Here is a 22,280-nt window from a genome sequence, read left to right on the forward strand (position 1 = left end):
GGGAGAGAGAGAGAGAGAGAGAAAGAAAGAGAGAGAGAAAGAGAGAGGGAAGGAAAGAAGGAAGAAGGGAGGGAGGGAGGGAGGGAGGAAGGAAGGAAGGAAAGAAGAAGAAGAGGAAGAAAGAAGAAGAGGAGGAGGAGGAGGAAGAAGAAGGGAGGAAGGAGGAAGGAGGAGAGAACTATTCTTTAACAAATATTTATTGAGCACCCACTATGTGCCAGGATCTCTTCTAGGGGCTGGGGCCACATCAATGAACAAAGCAGGCAAATATCCTATATTTCTGAAGCTTGTTCCTTCACGAGGAAGAAAGTCAACAAAATAATAAAAATTATATAGTAAGCCACATGGTACCACATTATTCTGGAGAAAGTTAAAGCATGTCAAAGGGGTAAGATGGTGTATGTGTACAAAAGTGGTGAGGGGTGGCCTTTCTGAGAAGGTGATATTTTTCAAAGATTGTTTTCAAAGATCTGAGCAAGAGAGCCATGTGGTTTCCTGGAGAAATATGACTCTAAAGCAGAAGGAACATCAGGTGCAGAAACATGCCTGGGGTGTTTGATGAACAGCAAGGAAACCTCAGTGGCTGGAGTAAAATAAGCCAGGAGAAATTAATAGGAGATGAGGTCAAGGAGGAAACAGAGTAGGGCAGGGTCTTGCAAATTATTTTATGGACGTCTGTTTTCATTCTGAGCGAGATGGAAAGTCACTGTAGATTTTATGCAAGAAAGTGATAGGATATAATTTACAGTTTCAAAAGAATTATTCAAATTTGCTGTGCTGAGACGGCACCATCAGTGGGCAAGCACGGAAGCAGGGGAGACCGGTCAGGAGGCTGTGGTAATAATCTAGAACCCATGAGCAGCGGTGTATACATGAAGAAATGGTTAAATGCTGAGCAATTCTGAAGGTAGAATTAAAAGATTTAATGTGTCCTTTAATTTGAATTATTTCACGATTTATTTGAATGTGAAGTATCAAAGAGAAGAGTCAAAGATGACTTCAAGTTTTATGGCCTAAGCAACAGATGGGTTAAAGTCACCATGTATAAGACCGGCTGGGAAAGAGTAAGTTAGGTGTGGGATGGGACATCTGTGTGTATATCTATGAGACATCCAAATGTTGAATAGATAGCCACATATATGAGTCTGGAGACTAAGGAAAAGGACAGGATTGGACATATGACTTACAGATGGAATTTAAAACCATGAGACTTGGTAACATAACCTCATAGGGATCACAGGTAAGAGAAGGAAGACAGATACAGATGAGAGTGAATATTTAGCTGTCGTCTTCCTAGAAGCACAAAGAGCAAGTGGAGTAAATTACTTTGTGTTTTTTCCCATTTAACATGTAAGGTAGGATTAGGTTGTAGAAAACAGTTTAGATATTTACAGATGCATGTGCACACATGTACAAACACACACACACACACACACACACACACACACACACACACACACTCTCTCTCTCTCTCTCTCTCTCTCTCTCAAATAATAGCTCTGAAAAGAGGAAGTCAATGTTGAGTGGGCTTTTTTAGAAACTTGGCCCATAATGAATATGACAGCAGTTAGCAGTTACAGGCCTGGAGGCAAATCTTTTTATTTCCTGGGCCTTAGTCTGATTATTTGGGTGGTAAGCTATCTATTTTCCATGTCATAAAACACAAGGGGATCTTGTGTAGTTTCATCCCTCATAGACAATAGACAATGTTCTTAATTTCTTGGAAAAAATAAAAGCAACAGCTTCTTGAAGATAAATGCATTCTTCTTTGTGCCCCTAACTCCTATCCAATTAGTGGTTTTGTTTGAAATTGTGGTTTGAAGATATATTCCAGAAAGTGATTTCCCTGTCCTTTATGAATTGTAAAGTGATGTCCTCCAGTCAGGCAAGATTTATTTCTTGAAAGAACTAACGTGAAATTCAGGGGCTACCTCAGGGGTATTCATATTTGCCACGCATTCTCTGGGCATTTCATAAATGTCCATATCTAATTTGCCAGCATCTCTGTGATATTGGTATAACATGCTTCATTCATGGCTGAGAAAAGTGAGATTAGAGAGACTTAGCAACTGGTTAAATTAGTAAAATGAGTTTTTGTAACTCAAATCGTGTGCTCTTTTCTCTGTATAACATATTGCATCTTTTTTATAACTGGAACTTTTCACACTCCCCCCAAATTTCTGCCTACAATTTAAGCCAAGCAGATCAAATATATCTGCTGTTACTTCCCTGGAATCAGTGCTTAATCACTTCCAACCATGTGACTAAGCATAAATTTCAATAGTGAATCCTATTGATTGTGTCTCCCCTTGGAGAACTCCCCTGTATGTTCAATGTGAAACTACCATAATCTTCTTTGCCCAAGAATGGCTGTTTTTCTGATTAACTTCATTTCATAGACCTGGTAACGGAGAAGTGAAAAAACCAATCTCAATGTCAGAGGTAAAAGCATGAAGCCTATTCTCTAGTGACAAATCATTTTGTTCAGGGTATACTACCTGCCGAGACATTGTAAGTGTTCAGTGAGGGGATTGTCCAATTTAGTGCCTCAATGCCTTATCATGTTTGTGCACACTCCTTCCAGGTATACGCTCACGTGACCTGCACAAATACCAAATGGGTCTGATTACCCTTTGATGCCTTTTCATGTTTTGCTCTGCCATATTATTTCTGTGAAGGTAAAAAAAAGGGGCAGGGATGTCTTAAAATATCACATTTGAATTTCAGTGACTCAAAGAGATGGAGACACAGGTGGCTCTTGAATTCAGCAAATAGGCTGGCAAAGATTAAGAAGATGGGTCACACTGCTACAGTGTGTGTGTGAGGAAAATGGGACTTTTACATGTTGTTGGTAGAGGTATAAGTTCGTACAAATTTAGAGAAATACCTAAATCACATTAAATGTGTAATTCCTTTGATCTAATAATTCTGCTAGAAATGTATCCTCTAGATATACACACACAGTTACCAGAATTAAGATATCTGGGCAGAAGTAACTGGGTCAAAATATTTGCTTATCACCATACAATGGTGTTGAAAAGCAAAAGACACTTACATAGCATTGTAAAACAAACAACGAGTAAAATAAGCTCTGAATTGATATTAATTCTTTTGCTAAAACTGCAAGTCTAATTCTATGTTAAAAAATTTGAAACCATAGATAAATAAGAAAGAAGAAAGGAGTACATTCTTGGTGCCACCACCCACAGATAACCATTATTTAAAATTTGATGTGGTTTCCTTCTTGTGCTTTTCTGTGCGAGAGTATTATGTGCCAACACACAATTTTTTCCCTGCTTTTCCCAGATGATAACTTTGTAACACTGCCATTATCCTTTTATTAAAACGTTAAGAATCATTTTTTATAACTACAAGATTCCCTGTTATAGATAAGTACAGTAAATGAAATATTCCCCTTGTGTACAATACTTACTTATTTCCAGTTTTGCTTCAAGTGTTATAATGGATGCAGACAAAGAAGGCATCTACATATTCCTTTTCCATTAATTGTTTCCGTCCCACTTACGCTGTTAGATTCTAGGTTTGTGGAAACTTAGTTAATAGTCTAAGTCAGTGTATTCTAATTTGTTTCTTTCTTGGTAAATAATGTTTATGGCTGGTAGAGTAAGTCAGCTAGTTATAATCATTATAGCACATATGCAAGCATATGTATTACACATACACGCACATATATATGTTATACATCTACAATACATTTTTTATTTTAGCCATAGCATTTGATTTTGATGCATATATTTCGGGAGTAGCACAAGTTATTTTACTGGTGGAAGTCTGGTATCCTTTAAGAGTTTGCATTATAGAGTGATTACCTTAGTTTGAACCTTGACTGGTAGCTATGTGATTTGAAGCAGGTCCTTTACCCACTCACAGCCTTAGTTGCCACCTCTGCAAAACAGTGATGACAATAATACTGACATTGGAGGCTATCTAAGTATTAAAGGTAATGCTAGGCACAGTGCTCAGTACGTAGTAAGTGATTAATAAAGGGTTGTCACCATTACTAGAGTTACTTTTTGCTTATTATTCACACTCTTCTTTTGATGTTATTGTAGTTTTTGCTTTTGTTTTCTTTCTTGCCACACTTTCTCTTTACTTCTAGTCAAGTATAATTTTATCATCTATAAATTGTATTAACCATATGCATTCATTTCTGTAGTTACCACATTCTCCCTTCTCTTCTTCTGTCCCTTTTTCTAACCCAAGTAGTCCTAAAATATGAATTATAAACTGCTAGCATTAAAATAAAATTTTTGACAAAACCATGAGATCCTACTTTCCTTCATGTCTATATGAATCAGTATCTTTTAAACCAGAGTCCAATGACTGGGTTGCTAATTTTTAAAAATCTATTAACATATTTGGAGTAGCACAATTATTCAGTGTATACAGTAATGAAGCCATTGATGCATTAGAATTGTGCAGAAATGTGGAGCTTGAACTCTTAAAATTCTCTTATTTACCTCATAAGTAGTAAAATTCAGCTCAGCGATTCTATTGTAAACTTCAAAATGCAGTAGGAGGAAAAGCAGAAAAATGATTTAGCTGTGTGGCGAATTGATAATAACCCATTTAGATCTCTTCATTATGCCCCGTGGCTTTTCTGCATCATTAACATCAGATTTTGCTGCAGGCATTTTGTATTTCTCAGGGAAAAAAATTCATAAAGATCATGAATGGCCATGCTTTGTAAAGAGACCTATTGTCATTGTCAGCCAGATTCTCATGGTAAATGGAAGCCACAGAAGGACAATCATCAATGACAGTTCTGGTTATGTAATTTTGTAGTACACACTGACATTTGGTTTCCAATCTTTAGTATAGAGATTAAAGGATCTTTTTTCCTGATTTTTTTTTTACTTTTTCCTTCTTTTTAAGTTTATTAAAATATAAATCAATAATATTAATGATAAAAATACAAAAATATCTGAAATAAAATTCTCCTGTCATTCTGCCCCCAGACACAAACATTATCATTTTCCTATGTAGACTTTTTGATCTTTCTCTATCCACACATGTACATTCAAGGCTATATACTTCTATATATCAGATGTCTGTATTGCGTACACTTTTTAAATAGTATTGCAGTTTTTGTTCAAAGAAGCCTCTGAGCAAAAATTTGAGGGCTTTAAGCTTATTTTGGAAGTGATCCATGAAAACAGAAGTAAAGGAGTAGGGAAATTAAGACAGGGATGGGAAAAATTTCCAAAAATCATGTTCTATTAAGCAAGTTTTGGCCGTGAGTAATTGGAGCTTAGTTCAGCTGGAAACTCTGAGGAACCATGTAGAATGCACCAAGATGAAGAGTCTGGAGCATTTGTTGTTCAACTTCCATACCCCATTGGTTGGAGGTTGCCCCAGAGTGTTAACTCCCCTGCAACTTGGGTTGCATGTGTGCATAGCTGAGCAACCTTCTGCAGCTTTGGAAAAAGCAGGGCAGAGAGACTCGGCACATGCTGGATATGGAACTGGCAACAGTCTGTGATTCTCCACCACAGTTCTGTTGTAATCAGGGGGGCCAAGGAGATGTGTTGCAGCATACCAGGAGCCTCTGCAATCCTGACCTGCATGCTGTTCTTCAACTAGTCTTTCAAAAAAATATAACGATGTACCTTGGATACATTTTCAAGTCAGTATATGTACACATTGTTTTTGTTTTTAATGACAGGTTTCCTCCCTGAATATTAGAGTGGGCTAGGTAATCACTTAAGTGAATACAATGCCAACTTTTGTCTTCATTTTACTGTGTGAACATAGAGGTATGCTAAATATTCCTCCATAAAACAAAGAGTGATTTTTGCTTCTCAAGCTTTTATGTACACATGAATCACTGGATCATGTTAAAATGTAGATCTGATTTAGTATGTCTGGGGTGGGACCTAAGGCTCTCCATTTCCGGTGATTCCCCGGGTCTTATTGATTCACAAATCAGGCTTTGAGTTCGTGGTTCTAAAATGAAACAATGTGAAAGAAACTTGTGCATTGTGAAAATGTTCCTTATAGAAGACTAAAAAGCTTTCTACAAGATAAGACATTGAACCAGGAGCTGAGGTAATCTAATTTCCAGCTATAAATTTGCCTTGAGACCTTGGGAAAGTCTTTTCTTACCATGGTTATCATTCAGGAGCCTTGGCCCCAGGGAGTATTTTATGATGCAATACGTTCATGTTTTTACTTGTAAAGAGAATATGCTTCTTGTCTGCTCAGTTCCATGACTATGCTGAGCCAAACAAAGCCTGCAATGCAAGACTTAGGATATTCTGGGGTTCCTGAGTGTTTATACATAGAGATCGTCGCCACTCTTATTAGTTGAAACTAGATGAGTCACATTGCAAACCTAGATATTTAGTGGTTATATCAAACTTAAAATATTCAAAAGAGAGTTGTAAATTTCCCCCCTCACATTTGATGGTCTATCTTCTGTGACAGTGAATAGGAACTGTGTGGGCAAAGATGCAAATGTCAAAACCCTGAGATCATCCTTGGACCTTCCTTTCTCAAATTCCTCGAATTCTATGCATCAGAATGGGTAGACTTTACTTGTAAAACAGATTCCTTAATCCACTTTTCTTTATAACTATCTTTACTAATATATCCAGAAGGACTCTCCTCATCCACTACAAAAGCTTCCCACCTAATTGGAACTCTGCTCTGTTTCTTAGCCCTGTATTTTCTTACGCATACATTTATTTTTTAAGCAAATCAGATTTTGTCTTTCCTCACTATAATTCATCAATGTCGTCTCATTGTACTTAGCGTAATCCCAATTCACAGTATGTAGATCCACCTAGCCCGCAAGGCTCTATGTGATCTGGCCCCTGCCTACCTTTTGAAAGTCACTTCATGCCGTTACCCACTAGCTTCTTCTGTTGCACCCACACTGCGCTTTTTTATTTACCCAGAATGCAGGGAGCTCTTTCTTGCCTGAGAAACTTGGCCTTTCCACCTTCCTTGAAAATGTTTTGAATTCTATGAATTTTGTAGTACCTTTTAGTAAAACTGAAATTCATCAATCCTTTTTCTATGTAAATTGTATCATATGTAGTCATTGTAAGTATTTTCTTATTTACTTGAGAAGAAAATATAGACAGGAACCCAGTAAATGTGTACAGCCAATTAACAGGAAGAGAAGGAAAGACACTAACATTTACAAAGTGTCCATTTAGTCTTTACAGTAACCTGATGGTAGTAGCAGTACTCTTTTAACTGACCATGAAATAAAACCTCAAGGAGGTGAACTCATTAGTCTGGAATGATAGGGTCTACATAGGTATGCATGTGTTTCTATATACAAACATATACCGAAATAATATGTTAAGTGCTTTTGGATTTGAAAGCAGATAAATCACCCATGCAAATCCCTGGCAGTTTTTTGTTGTATTGGCATTGTTCTCACTAAAGTGTGTGGAAATAATTTTTAAGAATTCATGAGTTCCCTGTAAGAGTGTGTGTGTGTGTGTGTGTGTGTGTGTGTGTGTGTGTGTGATATATATGTGACTTTTCATTCTATAGTATTCTTTGAAAAAATATGAAAGCATATTTGAGATCATCTCAAGGACTGGTTGATGTCCCTGTCTGTGTCTGTAATATCTGGTGCCAAAGAGGCCTATTGTCATTGTCTGGGGCTAATGAGGAAGGAAAGAGAAAAGAGGCGGACTAAATAAGTAAATGATACTTTTAAACCAAATGCAAGCTGTTACCCTGGCAAGCTACACTCACATGAAGCTTTTATAGAAAAAGTAGCAGAAGAATCAGAATGTCATGTGGCACAAAGTATACAGCCTATCAATTTCCAAAATATTTAGTGTCACAGCAGATACTAGCAGATTCACACCGAAAGCGGCAATTTGGATTTGGCAAAGTAACATTATCTATGATACTAAATTAATATTTTAATTGAATTATGTTGGTTAATTGAATTATGCTTTTATGTAATTTTAAAACGTATTTGGCTTAACATTTGTACTCAAACTGTAACAGAGGCATGTATACCTCATTATATCCTGGCATAAATGTAAAGGACTCTTTAATAATAAATATACCCAACTCAACATTGGAAGCCTTATGTATATTAATATATGATATATGGTGATGTCATAACTACATAACAACAAATATATAACATTGTATGTGTATTTTTTTTCTTTCCTCTCAAGTGGTCTAATACTAGGGTATATCAAACTTGGCATGACAGATTCTTTCACAGATAATTCTTTGTTGTAGGAGGCATTCCTGTGCGTGGAGAATGCCAGTCGCAGCCCCTTCTGTGCAGTTGTTAGAAATAAAAATGTCTCCAGATACTGCCAGCAGTCCTCTGAGGGGAAAATTGCCCTGTTTCAGGATCACAAGTCTATCCATTTCTCTAAGATAGTAGCCACTGCCTTATTCCATGTTATGGATGAGTTGTAAAGTCACGAAGCTATGAAATAATTCTGAAAGTGCATATATAGGCTACATTATGAGAAGAAAATCTGGCAGAGCCGGTGAGCCTGGGGATAGTAGAAGAGAAATATATCTGCAATTAAAGAGAATTTATCTGGCTCTTCTTTTATTTACAATTGCCTATTGATGCCGGGAATCCAGTTTGAATCTACATCTTCATTCTCACTGTTTAATCACCTAAGCAGAAACGTTGCCTAAAACCTGTAGTGGAGATCATGAGTGAGTGGTAAACAAATCAACTAATCAAGTAGACACTGTCCAAGGTACTGTTTAGTATGATAATTGTACGATATTAGGAGAAGCAGATGCTGAATTTCATGTTTTGTATTCTTTCTGTCTCAAGGGAGTGCAGTTTGAATGCAAGACACAAAATGTAGAGTGTCTTAAATTTCTTTTGTAAGCTAAAGTACATATGATAAATACTTTTATATTTTTGGATTTTGGCTATCAATATTAATGGCTTATTTTTTCAGTGTTTTCATTGTTATCTTTGAATAATTTCAAACTTATAAAAATGTTGCAAAAATACAATAATGCTTTTCACCCAGATTTCCCACTTATTAACATCTGTTACATTTGCTTTCTCATTTTCTCTATTAATATATACATTATTATTTTAACATGTTTGAGAGTAAATTAAGGATATGATGCCCTGTATCCATAAAAAAGTTTGGTTATATGTCCTAATAACAAAGTCATTCATTTACATAACAACAGTGAAATCATCAACATCAGGAAATTAACACTGGCACAATAGAAATGTCTAATCTATAGAACTTAGTTGAATTTTGTGTTATTCCATGGATGTCCTTTATAATAAATAAAAAATTTTTTGTGGGGGAGGGTTTGGGACCTAGGATTGAATCCAGGATCAAATGTTACATTCATATGTCTCTTAGTGTCCTTTAATCTGCAGTCATTCTCCTGTCTTTCTTCATCTTGACATTTTTGAAGATTATAGGCCAACTATTATGTAGAACATCCCCCTCCTTAGATCTATGTGATGTGTTTCGATGATTAGGTGAAAGGAATGCCACAGTGATGTGATGTCCTTCTCCATGTGTCATATTGAGGGGCACAAGGTCCTCATTCATCCCATTCTGCTGATACTACTTTGATCACTTGTTTACAGTGATGTTTGTCAAATATCTCCAGAAAAATGTTACAGTTTTCCCCCTTGTAATTAAGAAATGTCTTGCAGGGAGATTATTCGATTGATGCTTATTTCCTAGTTCCTATCAAACTTTTACTCACTAGTATTTTTTTATGTTTGTTTGTTTGTTTGTTTTCCTTTTTTATGAGACAGAGTTTCACCCTTGTTGCCCAGGCTAGAGTGCAATGGTGCAATCTTGGCTCACTGGAACCGCCGCCTCCAGGTTCAAGTGATTCTCTTGCCTTAGCCTCCCGAATAGTTGGGATTACAGGGGCACACCACCACGCCCAGCTAATTTTTTCTATTTTTAATTGAGTCGAGGTTTCGCTATGCAGGCCAGGCTGGTTTCAACTCCTAACTTCAGGCGATCCACCCACACTGGCCTGCCAAAATGCTGGGATTACAGGCGTGAGCCACCATGTCCAGCCTCACTCACTAGTTTTTACACACACTGATCATTCTAACCTAAATAAATTATTACTATTGGGGGGCCATGTGGTGATTTTATTAATGTCAACATCCCTTCTACGTTTATTAGTTTTTATTATACTTTAAGTACAAATGTATCTTTTCCCTCTTTAGTAATTCACTTATATCAGAAGGAACTCATAGATTGTTACTTTATTATATGAGTTAAAATCATTAATGACATTAAATATGCAGATGTTCAGAGAGTTTGAATAGAGCTCTAAGAAGGTAAATGATCAGTTATGCATGAGTTGCATTTTTCTCTGCTCTTATATAACATATTAGCTAATATTGTTGTCCTATTCCAATATTAGGATAATCTAGCAGAATCTGTTGCTGCTTCTAAGGTTGGGTGCTGGTTCTGCCTCAGTGATTCATTGAGGTGGAGCTGAAAGAGCAGAAGTCCTCCTCTCCTTGGAAGCCAGGAGCATTTTATGGTTCTTAACAGTGCTGAGGATGCCAGTGACTCTAAAGCTGAGGAAAAAAAGGCTCTTAATGAGTTTCAGCATTTTAATGTACTGCAGGTTCCCAATTGTATGAATTTAAGAAGCTTAGCAATTCTGTATCTCCTGAATAATAGCATTTATTTTATGCTCTAAATACTCCCAGGGAAGTCTGACTAACATTGCAGCTTCTTCGGTGTAATAGCTTTGGTGGGCTAATTGACTTGAACCATGGAATTGCTCCTTTAAAAAAAAAAAAGCCACACAGTTTTGATTAATGAGCCCAGTAATAAATCCTTAATCTGTGTAGCTCACAAATGATAGAAACAGTGTTATGTTTCCCACCCTGTAATATACTTCTTGATTCTCCACGTAATACGCCTGCCTCCACATAATTTAATATAACATCCAGTAAGTTACACCTATGAGAAACACATTGGGACACGTTCTAAATAGAGATAATTGTTCTTTAATGAACATGACTTATATTTAGTAGCTGTCCTCTTAAAATTTTCTAAATTTCCTCATGTAACAAAAATTATGCAAATAATAGTGATTTACTGAGCTTCTATATTCCTGGAACTCTGCTAAATTTTTAGTGTATCATAACATTGAATTTCTACAATAACCCTTTGAGGTTATTAGTATCATTATCTCCATTTATCAGTCAGGAAATTTGCTGAGAAATGTTAATAACCAGTTGCTGTCAGGGCTACCGTGTCATTACATGTTTACAGCTTGTGCCACTCAAAGTTTTCTAGAGGACTGTGAACAAAATCCTTTTTATTAAAATGTAAATACATACTTATATAGTCAGCCCAAATTGATGATTGTCATTGTTTTAGGGTTTAATGGATGTCAGTGGTTTTTACATTTTAAATTTTAATTTTCATGCTCATCATGAAATACCATTTAAAAACATGAGATACCATTTAAAAATGACAAATAGTTTATATAAAATGATATTAACATTAATCTTAATGGCCTTGAATATTTTTAGTACAAGTATGTCCCATGCATTATTCGTGATATACTAGAAAATAGTGTTTGTTGTTCATCAGAAATTTAAGTTTAATGGTATCTTATATTTTATTAGGCAGCCTTCATATATGTGACATGGTGTTTGTCACATGAGCTCTGTTGCGTAATTCCAGAAGTCATCATTTGTGCTGTGTTCTGAGGGGTGTCAATAGACTACAATGAGAATGGTTGTCCTTGAGTGGAACTCAATGCCCCTAACATCTTTTACGTCTCAATCGTACATTTGTGTGTGTTTACCAGAGGTAGATCTGAGTGAGCCTCAGCCAGTCTAAGCTGTCATATTCTAGGTAGAATATATAAAAATGTTTTGCATCTATTCTATATTTGTGTGTGTTGTGGTGATTGTTTCAGAAGGAAATTAGTAGTATTTCATCATAAACTTATGGCTGTCTTCATGCCATTTCCATAGTCTCATAATTGTTCGAAGCATCACAGTCTGTCTTCATCGACAAATCAGTTACAGCTTTCTATTTCAGAGTTCATAGCAGGCGGACAAAACAGACATTCCTAGGGAAATCCTTTCTAAACAATGAATTAGACTTTGAGAAAATGTGAGATTTGTTTACAATATTGAGTAGTTCTCTATAGTTTTTTTTCCTGTTCTCATTTTTGACCATCAGGACTATGAGTACAAAACAATAATTATTTGTGATATAGTAATATATTATAATAAAACTATAGAGAGATCTCAATATTGTAAAATGTTAATTTAGCATTTTCTCACAGGAGAAATCATCACATCAGGGCTGATAACTGGTGATACTGAGCTCAAGTTCATGAGGTGCATGTGGCCGAAGAAGTCAAGGAAAACCAGGGATCCGACCTGGCCACCTCTTCCAGGACCACAGGTAACTCAAATGTAGTCATAAGGACTGGAGATCCTCATGGAATATTCACTGTCCAACTCAGTTCAAGGCTGCTCAATTCATCTAGAAATAAAAGCCAGCCCAAGCCTTGAAGAACAGCCCAAATGATCAGTGGTTCAACACTGGGCATTGTTTGACAATCAGGTCTCTGCTGAGTTTGTTCTCCAGAATTAAACTTTCCAATTGAACTTGAGGACATGAATTCCAGTTGCTGATGCTGTGCTTAATTAAATGCTTCTTTTTAAAAAAGTCTTCCCTTGGGGACATTGTTCTTATTGTTTCTTATTTTAGGGAAATTTTTCTTATTTTTGCTTTGGAAGGAAAAATTTGCAGTCACCTTCCTCTAACTGAATTACCATGCAGAACTAGCAAGAGAAATCTCCTTTTCTCTTTTAGTAGAGACAGAAGGAAATTGAAAATACAGAACCACCTTCACTACTTAGCAAACGACAGAGGGCATGTTTTTAGGCACCATTTAAAGGTGACAGCCTTCTTCTTTGCAGCTCTTCTTTACTCTTTAATGCATTTTGGTCTTTAATGCATTACCTTGGATGTTTGCTTCTGGAGTACCTATCCTGAGGTAAGGCATTTTACTTTGCCTGGTCAGAGACACTGGCTTTGTGCCCAGGGAATGCAGAAGTCCTAGTGGGAAGGTCAGAGCTGAGCATATGTCCTTATTTTTTTATAGTAATACATATCTGACAAAACTAACACATTGTATTAGTCAGGATTCTCCAGAGAAACAGAACCAATAGGATGTCTCTTTCTCCCTCTCCCTCATTCTCTGTCTCTCTACCCCCTGCAAGTCTCTCTCTGTCCCTCTGTCCATCTCCCTCTCTTCCTCTGCCCCTCCATATGTCCCTCTGTCTCCCCATGTCTCCCTCTCCCTGTCTCTCCCTCTGTCCCTCCCTCCCATTCCCTTAGTCTCTCACTACCTCTTTTTTCCTCTCCCTCCATCTGTCCCTCTCCTCCTTCTCCCCCTCTTTCTTTTTTCCTCTTTCCCCCACATCTCTCCATCTCCCCCCCCACTCTTTATCATATGGACTTGACTCATGAAATTATAGAGGCTGATAAGTCCCAGGATCTTACCTTGGTAGCTGGAGTCCTAGGAGAGCCCACACAGTTGTTCCAGTCTACAGGTGGTCAAGTTCAAGACTCGGGAAGGGCTGACATTTCAGTCAGGGTCTGAAGTCAGGAAAATAAAGTCCCAGCTCAAAGGCAGTCAGATAGGAGGAGGCCTTTCTTAACTCTGGGAGGATCAGGCTTTTTCTTTTATTCAGGTCTTGAACTGATTGGATGAGGGTCACCCATATTTAGGAGAGCATTCTACTTCACACAGTATATCAGTTTAAATGTTAAACTCATGCAAAATCAGCCCCCTAGAAACACCCAGAAAATGTTCGACCAACCTGGTCACACTGTGGCTTAGTCAAGTTGACATATAAAATTAACTATCACACAAATATGTAATAGTGAAGCAAGCATGGCCGAAACATCCTTCAGTTCTCATAGAGGTGCAGTAACGGGCACCAGAAAAGTGAGAGCATTTTTGTTCAAATTAGTATTAAGCTAATTCCAAAATATCTGATGCCTTTAGGGCAGTTTGTTAACATGGAATGCTCTGATTCCTGGTTTTCAGAATAAGAAAAAAAACATGCAGTTTTTTTTGTCTGTTTTTTGGGTTTTTTTTTTTTTTTTTTTAAGATGGAGTCTCGCTCTGTCACCCAGGCTGGAGTACAGTGGAGTGGTCTCAGCTCATGCCAACCTCTACCTCCTGGATTCAAATGATTCTCCTGTCTCAGCTTCCTGAGTAGCTGGGATTACAAGTACCTGCTACAGCGCCTGGCTAATTTTTGTATTTTTAGTAGAGACAAAGTTTTACCATGTTGATCAGGCTGGTCTCGAACTCCTGACCTTGTTATCTGCCCAACTCAGCCTCCCAAAGTGCTGGGATTACAGGCGTGAGCCACTGCACCTGGCCAGTTATTATTACTTTTTAAATTGCTGCAGCATTTAAAATAGACTGTTCCATTAAAAAAAAATCTTGCTCCTTTGTATCCACATTAAGTTTCTTTTCTACAAGTAAGAGTCATGAATAACGATATTTACAGGCAATCTCTAAAATTGGTGTAGTGTAGTAAAAAGTACTACATCAAGAGTCAGACAGTATTACTTATGATATTGCTAATTCACTTACTAGCCATGTGACTCTGGTAACCTGCTTAAGATATCAGACCTAATTTTCTCCTTTGCGTCTTTGGGATACTAACTCTTTCCCTATCCACCTTACGAGGTAGATAAAGGCCACATGATATAAAATGACCCGAAACATTTCAAATACCAAAACTGTGCTCTATATAAGGTCATATTATTATCTTTAGTCAATATATCCTTACCCCTCAGTGTTTTTTTTTTTTTAAATCTATAGTTACATGCGTGTTTTAGAGTTGTTTCACACCTCTTTTGGGTGTTTCTGAAAGTTTTGTCATGACTGCTCAGGATAATTCATCTTGAAATGGCACTTTTTCACCCAATAGTTAAAACAATTCTATAAATTGATTATATGCAATGTTGTGATTTAAAAGGGCTTGGAACAAACATGGAGGTGCACGCATCTGTTTGATATGCTTATTTCCTTCTCTTTGGATACTTAGTAATGGGATTGTTGAGTCACATGGTAGTATTATTTTTCGTTTTCTGAGGACTCTCACGCTGTCTTCCATAATGGGTATACTAATTTGCATTCCAACTAAAAGTGTATAAGTTTCCTTTTTTTGACATCCTTACCAGCACTGGTGATTTTTTGTCTTTTTCTGATAATAGGCATTCTAATGGGGTGAGATGATACATCATTGTGGTTTTGATTTGCATTTCCTTGCCGATTGGTGATTTTGAGTATATTTTTTATATATCTTTCAGCCATTGTATATCCTCTTTGGAGAAATGTCTAGTGAAGTTATTTGCTTTTATTTAATCAGATTATTTATGCTCTTGATGGTGAGTTGAGTTATTTGTATATTCTGTTTGTTAATCCCTTGGTGGATGAATAGTTTGCAAATATTTTCTCCCATTCTGCAGGTTGTCTCCTTACTCTGTTGATGGCTTCCTTTTAGTTGGATACAGTCCCATTTGTCCATTTTTGCTTTTGTTGCTTGTGCTTTTGAAGTCTTATCCACAAAAAAATCTTTGTCCAGACCAATATCCCAAACCCTTTCCTTTATGTTGTCTTCTTGTAGTTTTACAGTTTTTGGGTCTTACATTTAAACCATTTCAAGATTTTGAGTTGATTTTTGTATATGGTGAATGATAGGGGTCTAGTTTCATTATTCTATATGCAGATATCCAATTTTTATAGCACCATTTAACAATTCAGTGTGTGTGCACATATACACACAGTGGAGTACTATTTAGTCATGAAAAAGAATAAAAATCTGTCATGCATGACAGCATAGATGGACCTGGAGGATATTATGTTAAGTGAAACAAGCAGGCACACAGAAAAATAAATACCACCTATTCTTACTCATATGTAGGAACTAAAAAGTTAAACTCATGGAAGTGGAGAGTAGAATTGTGGTGACTAGAGTCTGCAAAGGGTAGCAGGAAGGGGGTATGTGTGTATCTTTCAATCAATAAGTAGGTACAACATTACAGCTAGATAGGATAAATAAGCTCTAGTGTTCTATGGCACTGCAGAGTGACCATACTTAAAAATAAATTATTGCATGTTTTGAAATAGCTGGAATAAAGGAGTTTGAATGTTCCCAAAACAAATAATAAATGTTTGAGGTTATGAATATGCTAATTACCCTGATTCAATCATTACACATTGTATTTGCATATCAGAATTTCACTTTGTACCACATACATTTGTACGATTATTATATGCCAATTAAAAATGTTTTTTAAAAAGGACTCGATAGCATATAAAGTAAGCAAGTACTACTCACTTACTGAGACCCATAGGGTGCTCCATTAGGAAAGGAAATAATAGGAATATATTCCCATAAAGCAGTTCTAATCAAAGTTTGTTATACCACCTGCTACTTGTTCACAATGAAATATGTGTGGAAATTGAGAGGAAGCATTTAAAATCTTTTATAACAATTGACATTATCATAATGTCTAATCCAATATGTAATTTGGTGTCTGTTGAATGTGATAATAAAAAGTTGGAACTGGCATTTTGCATATCTTTTTATTTTATTTTCTACTTATTTTTCTTATACTCTACAAATATATTGATCCATGGCATATTGGAAATAAAAATAGTTCTCACTCCAGGTAGTTTAAAAAATTACCCCAAAATCTCAATTTAGTGCTAGTACTGCAGCTACTTCCTGAGCATTTAAGTGTCATTCAATCAAATGTGAATGTTGTCATATTGTTTTTAAGTTTAAAATTGTGTTCTACTAATAGTCCTTTTCAGAACTGTGATTGTATAATGGCCATAATGCATATTCAAAAACACACCAGATGTAACCTTTGATCTAGATAGGGCAGTGTTTCCTTGTCCTCTACAAGTATTCATTTGGTTAGCCACCTTGAAATGTTCTGAAGTTCTGAAATTGTTTAAATTGCTAAAAAGCAAATGAATGCTGATAAATCTTATTTTGGCAGCATCCATACCTTAAAAATCTGAGGAAAAGGAAGTAATTTCAGGGAAAATAAATTATTTACATATTTTTACTTAAAATGACAGACCTGGGCTCCTATTAACAATAAAAAAGATATTTTCTAACTTTTTTTAAATGAACTTTTAGATAAAACTAAATAATAAACTAAGAAATCCATGTACAGATGAAAAAATGTAGAAACAAACCAAAATGCGGGAGTATAGTGACACGGACAGTTAAATGTAATAGATGTATGAATCATAGTCATATAGTTTTACAATCTAATATACACAGCACATTATTCATTCAATGACTATGTGTAGAATATTAGGTAAGGCTAGGAACTCTTTGATCATAGCCTTCACTCTTTACCCCAAGCTTATTGACGAATAGGCAAAACTAAACAAAACAAGGAACTCAAATGTATTTATTTTTGTCTGTACTGATATTCTTTTGAACTACAACCTGCTTTTTATTACTCATTCAATTTTAAGAATAAAGTCAGTGTTGTAAAGTGGCAGTAACAAAAGATTAAATATAAAATACTCTATTTCTAGCTGTTCCTCTAGCTAAGTGGTCTTGGGCATGTCATAATCTCACCACTAGCTTCTGCTTTTTTCCATCTGTTAAGTGATAAGATTGGATAAGATGACATCGTAGGTCCATTCGGGAGCTGTGTCCATAAAAATATAAGTTATGAAAAAAATTATAAAAAGATCTTTTAAATTGCAGTTACGCTGTGAAAAACCTTTCTGGAAAATTAAAAAGAAAGTGCTTTTTGTTTCATAGTGCCAGTGAATCTTTTGAAAATGACCATCCATTTACATACACCTGATACATAAATTAAAAGCAAAAATATAGATGTATATACTATTTTAAAGTTTATTCCATCCATAACTTAAATTCTATTTTCAACCAATATATTCAAGACTAATGCTGCCTTCATTTCAAAAGACAGAATTACTTAAATAACACTTCCCAATGCCATATTCTTTCTGTGAATACAAATTAAGGAATGACACTGTCCAATGTGCTACTGTCTCTGAATACAAATTAAAGAGTTGGCCTTGTTGTTTGAATTTGGATTCATAAAATAGCTTACCAGGCAATCCCTTATGTACTAAGCTCTGCGTGTTTATGGTACACCATTTTGGGCAGCTGCAGTGCATTCAATATTTAGGGAATATGGAAATGACTTTGAATTTGGATAAACTGGTGCACTGGTACCTGGAGAAAAATTCTAATATCTGTACAGTACCCTGGGACATTGCCACAGGTTGTGATTATTAACCTGATCAAGGGCAAAGGGCTATTGAATACTGAGCAAATTCCAACGCATTCATAGGACTGTCATATGCTGTGGCCCACTCATTGGTAAGCTCTGGGCTGATGAGGAACTGTAAAGCTGTGGGGCATGTATTTCTCATAGAACTTGAGTCGTTCTAGACATGGGGGACTCAGAAATCACATCACAAGAAAATTGTTCCTTTCTCAATTCTTTTGGGATTCTGATTCTTCCCAGTAAAAAGACTCAATCTGGTGCTAGTGTGCTTCTAACCCTTCCATTCATTATGAATTCTCTTTGCAACAGAGAGTCAAGCAGGAGCTCCAAAGCCTTCTGCAAACACTACCTAGCTATAATTTGAAAACATTAATTTGTTCACTGCTTTTACAGTAACTTTCTATTTATGGCAAGTAATACTGGCTTTTCAGCTATGGTAACAACATAAAGTTATCTTTTCAAATAGATTTGTTTAAGCCCCAGAGGTATGTTTATTTAGAAAAACTTTACGACTGGCAAGAATTTCTAAGATTTGGTATTTCAAATAATTGAAGCTTGAGAAACATTGGACTGGTAGATAATGCACTGAGCTAGAAGATAGGAAAATTAGTCACTAAATCTAATTTTAACCCTGTCACTAATTATTAGATTGCCCTTGGGCCAGATGGTGAATCTTTCATGTCTCCATTTCCTCATTATCCAGTACGTGTAGTGATATTTGCCAAACTACCTTTGGAGCAACAATGTGAAGATTAAAATTAAATGATGAATGGTGAAATAATATGAACATTGGAAGTTATATGTAGATAAGGTTCATTATTATGTAGCTGAAATGTCATTTTTTATTTACCACCCCACAAAAAACACAAACAAGATCAAAACCATTTAAAGAATAATATTATCTGTTTTTTTTCTCTAGGACCATGACAGTTATTGGTGGATTGGTGATGGTAGTGATGATGGTAGTGGTGATGGTGTGTGTGTGTGTGTGTGTGTGTTTCTATGGATTTGTGCGTGTTTGTGTGTGTTTCTATGGATGTGTCTGTGTGTGTGTTTATGTGTATGTCTGTGACAGAGAGAGAAAAAGACTGACTTCACTCAGTCTCCTTATGTAAACTATTCCTAAATATTAAGGCTCTAGTCATCTTTTCCAGATTAATTATATTTTATTTTTTGCTATTTCCCATGATACCAAAAAGCTTGAAAAGTCAACTATGTTTAAAATGAAACTAATAATACATCATATTCACTCCAAGTTTTAATAAAATATTGCAACCTATCTGAATATTTTGAGTTGTTAAAAATACAGGACTTTAGTTGCATACAAAAATTATTTCTTGACCTGAAACAATATTTGGATTCTTGTTTATTGTACTTATTTATTGGTTTTAAATCCATAAAGATCTGATAATATGATATCATCTTTTCACAAAAGATATTTTACTGTTACATAATGCCATTTCCTATAGACTTCAGGATTTCTTTTTCTAATTTAATCTCTGGCTTATTCTTGAAGTTAAGGTTTTTGTTTTGCTTAAAATATAATAGTTCAATTAAATATTTGGTTTTTGATATTAATGACTAGTCCATCAAGTTTTTGACTGTGTTTTATTTGAGACATAAATACAACTAAGTTCTAAATTATTAATTTATTATATAAAATAGAGAAAATTGATACACATAGAAATAATGCTAGCCATCGTGGTTTGGTTTCCCATTCCATTTAGCAAAACTTATTTAAGCATTATTGCTGATGAATTAGGAAATAATAGACATCATAATTGTATTTGTATATAAATATTTAGGCTTAGTCTAGGACAGCAATTCTCAAACTTAAGCTAAGTCATCAGGATCACCTGGAGGGCTTGTCAAAACACAGATTTCTTGGCCCATTCTGAGATTCTGCTTCAGTAGTTCTGTGGTGGGGCCTGAAAAATTGTGTTCCCGATAAGTTCCCAGGTGAAGCTAAGGCTGATGTTGCATTTCTGGGACTATACTTTGAGACTCATTCGTCTAGTGGAAGGCAGTAGACCAGAGCAATAAATGCCATGGACTTTGGTGACAGGCCTCGATTTCAGCCCTGAGTTTGGCACTTATGAGCTTGTACCTTTGATAAGTTAGAGATCAATTTTGTCATCTATAAAATAATTATATCTGTTAAAAATATTGAATGAAATAATGCACGTTAAGTGTTTGGAACAATGCTTATATATTATGAACTCACTAAATACAATATCAATAACTAATTGTGATGGTAGTAACAGTGAAAATTATAGAAGGAGTACGTAACGGTAATAAAAAATGTATACACATTTGCCTTAGTTCAATTGCAGTAAAAGTTTATTAGTCTTTCTACGGAAGGATGGACAGAGAGCTTGCCTTTCGTTTATCATTGTGTCTATGATAAACATTCTGCACAAGACGAGGCATTGGTAAAAAGAAGTAATGCCCCTAGTGAAAGCACTTTCAAGAGCACTTTGGAGATTATAATCTAGATTGCAGTTTAAACAAAAGTTTCTCCATTTGTGTAATGCTTCTCACTATTCAGAACTTACTGCCCTTGTTTCTTTCCTTCTCTTAGCAACAAGAGCAAGACCCAACAAACCTATACATCTCAAATCTCCCCATTTCTATGGATGAGCAGGAACTTGAGAACATGCTGAAGCCCTTTGGACATGTCATTTCCACAAGAATTCTAAGAGACGCTAATGGAGTCAGCAGAGGTGTCGGCTTTGCCAGGTAAAATTCTTGCTTTATATGTTATCGATCCTTCCTCAGTGTTCCTTTTCAATTCCATTCCTTTTTAGTACTAGAGCTCTTAGCAATAGAATATGCAAAAAAAAACCAAAAAACAAAAAACAAATTAAAAGTAACTTATCAAATCTGTCTCCCTCTGTACCTTTGCTTGGAGCTATAGAATTTCAATATAATTATAAATAAGTTGTGCTTGTTAAAATGTAGGCATAATGAGTTTATGTGTCTTGAGTCATAATAACATACATACTCAGTTTCCAGTCCTTTCTGTGCCTATAGATCAACAAAATCAGATGCTGCCAATACCTGACAGAGATAATAAATGCCCACTACCCCAAAGCAGAAGAGCCCATGTGGTGAACAAAGCATCTCAATGTTTTTTCATTGATTTCCAAAAAAGCGTGCTAGCATTTCTCAGTAAAGAGCAAATAAAAGAAAGGAAACATTTAGAGAAAGAAGAATTATTGAGAAGGCCCAAAGAACCCAGATATACAAGGGAGGTCAAAAAGCCATTTGCATTTAAGAGGCCCTGGTTATGTGTTTTTGATATTTTAGGCAGAACAGGGGAAAAAAATGTATTCCTTTGATTGTAAGAAAAGAAAGAGTAGTTTTCATTTTGACTTTGAAGGAATGTTTACAAAAGAGGATAACAGCCAGCAATGGAGTTTAAATGGTTGTACCTGCTGTGCTTTCATGAAAAAACAAAGCTAAAGAAACCACAGAGTAAAAGAAGCTGCTCAATGGCAATGAAGAAAAATAAAAGTCTTGTCTCTGTGGCTTGGTACGTTTACGTGTGTTTCCAGTTGATTTAACATGGATGAATGGATGGATGTTAAGTATTACGTGGAAGTCAGCCCATTGCAGACAAGTTTGTTCATCGAGGATTAACTCTGCTATCACTTGAAATACCATTCCAAGGCTGGGCGTGATGGCTCATGCCTGTAATCCCAGCACTTTGGGAGGCCAAGGCAGGCGGATCATGAGGTCAGGAGCTCGAGACCAGCCTGACCAATGTAGCGAAACCCCATCTCTACTAAAAATACAAAAAGTATCTGGGTCTGGTGGCATGCGCCTGTAGTCCCAGCTACTTGGGAGGCTGAGGCAGGAGAATCACTTGAACCCAGAAGGCATAGGTTGTGGTGAGCCGAGATTGTGCCATTGCACTCCAGCCTGGGCAACAGAGCAAGACTCCATCTC

General features: G+C 36.1%; 1 protein-coding gene across 12 annotated transcripts in view; it reads left to right on the forward strand.

Annotated features, from left to right (window-relative positions):
- RBMS3 (RNA binding motif single stranded interacting protein 3) overlaps positions 1–22,280 on the forward strand; it is a 758,821-nt gene that overhangs the window by 437,838 nt on the left and 298,703 nt on the right. For 11 of the 12 annotated variants that reach the window (XM_032259567.1, XM_032259558.1, XM_032259610.1 and 8 more), the window contains one exon: positions 20,911–21,068. In XM_032259567.1, the coding sequence (XP_032115458.1) occupies positions 20,911–21,068 (158 nt within the window). Of the gene's footprint in view, positions 1–12,320; positions 12,414–20,910; positions 21,069–22,280 lie in introns of those variants that run through there. The other variant, XM_032259646.1, reaches the window with a different exon arrangement.

The sequence above is a fragment of the Sapajus apella genome, unplaced genomic scaffold (assembly GCF_009761245.1).
Source record: "Sapajus apella isolate SASKATOON/1434 unplaced genomic scaffold, GSC_monkey_1.0 scaffold4, whole genome shotgun sequence".
Taxonomy (NCBI): domain Eukaryota; kingdom Metazoa; phylum Chordata; class Mammalia; order Primates; family Cebidae; genus Sapajus; species Sapajus apella.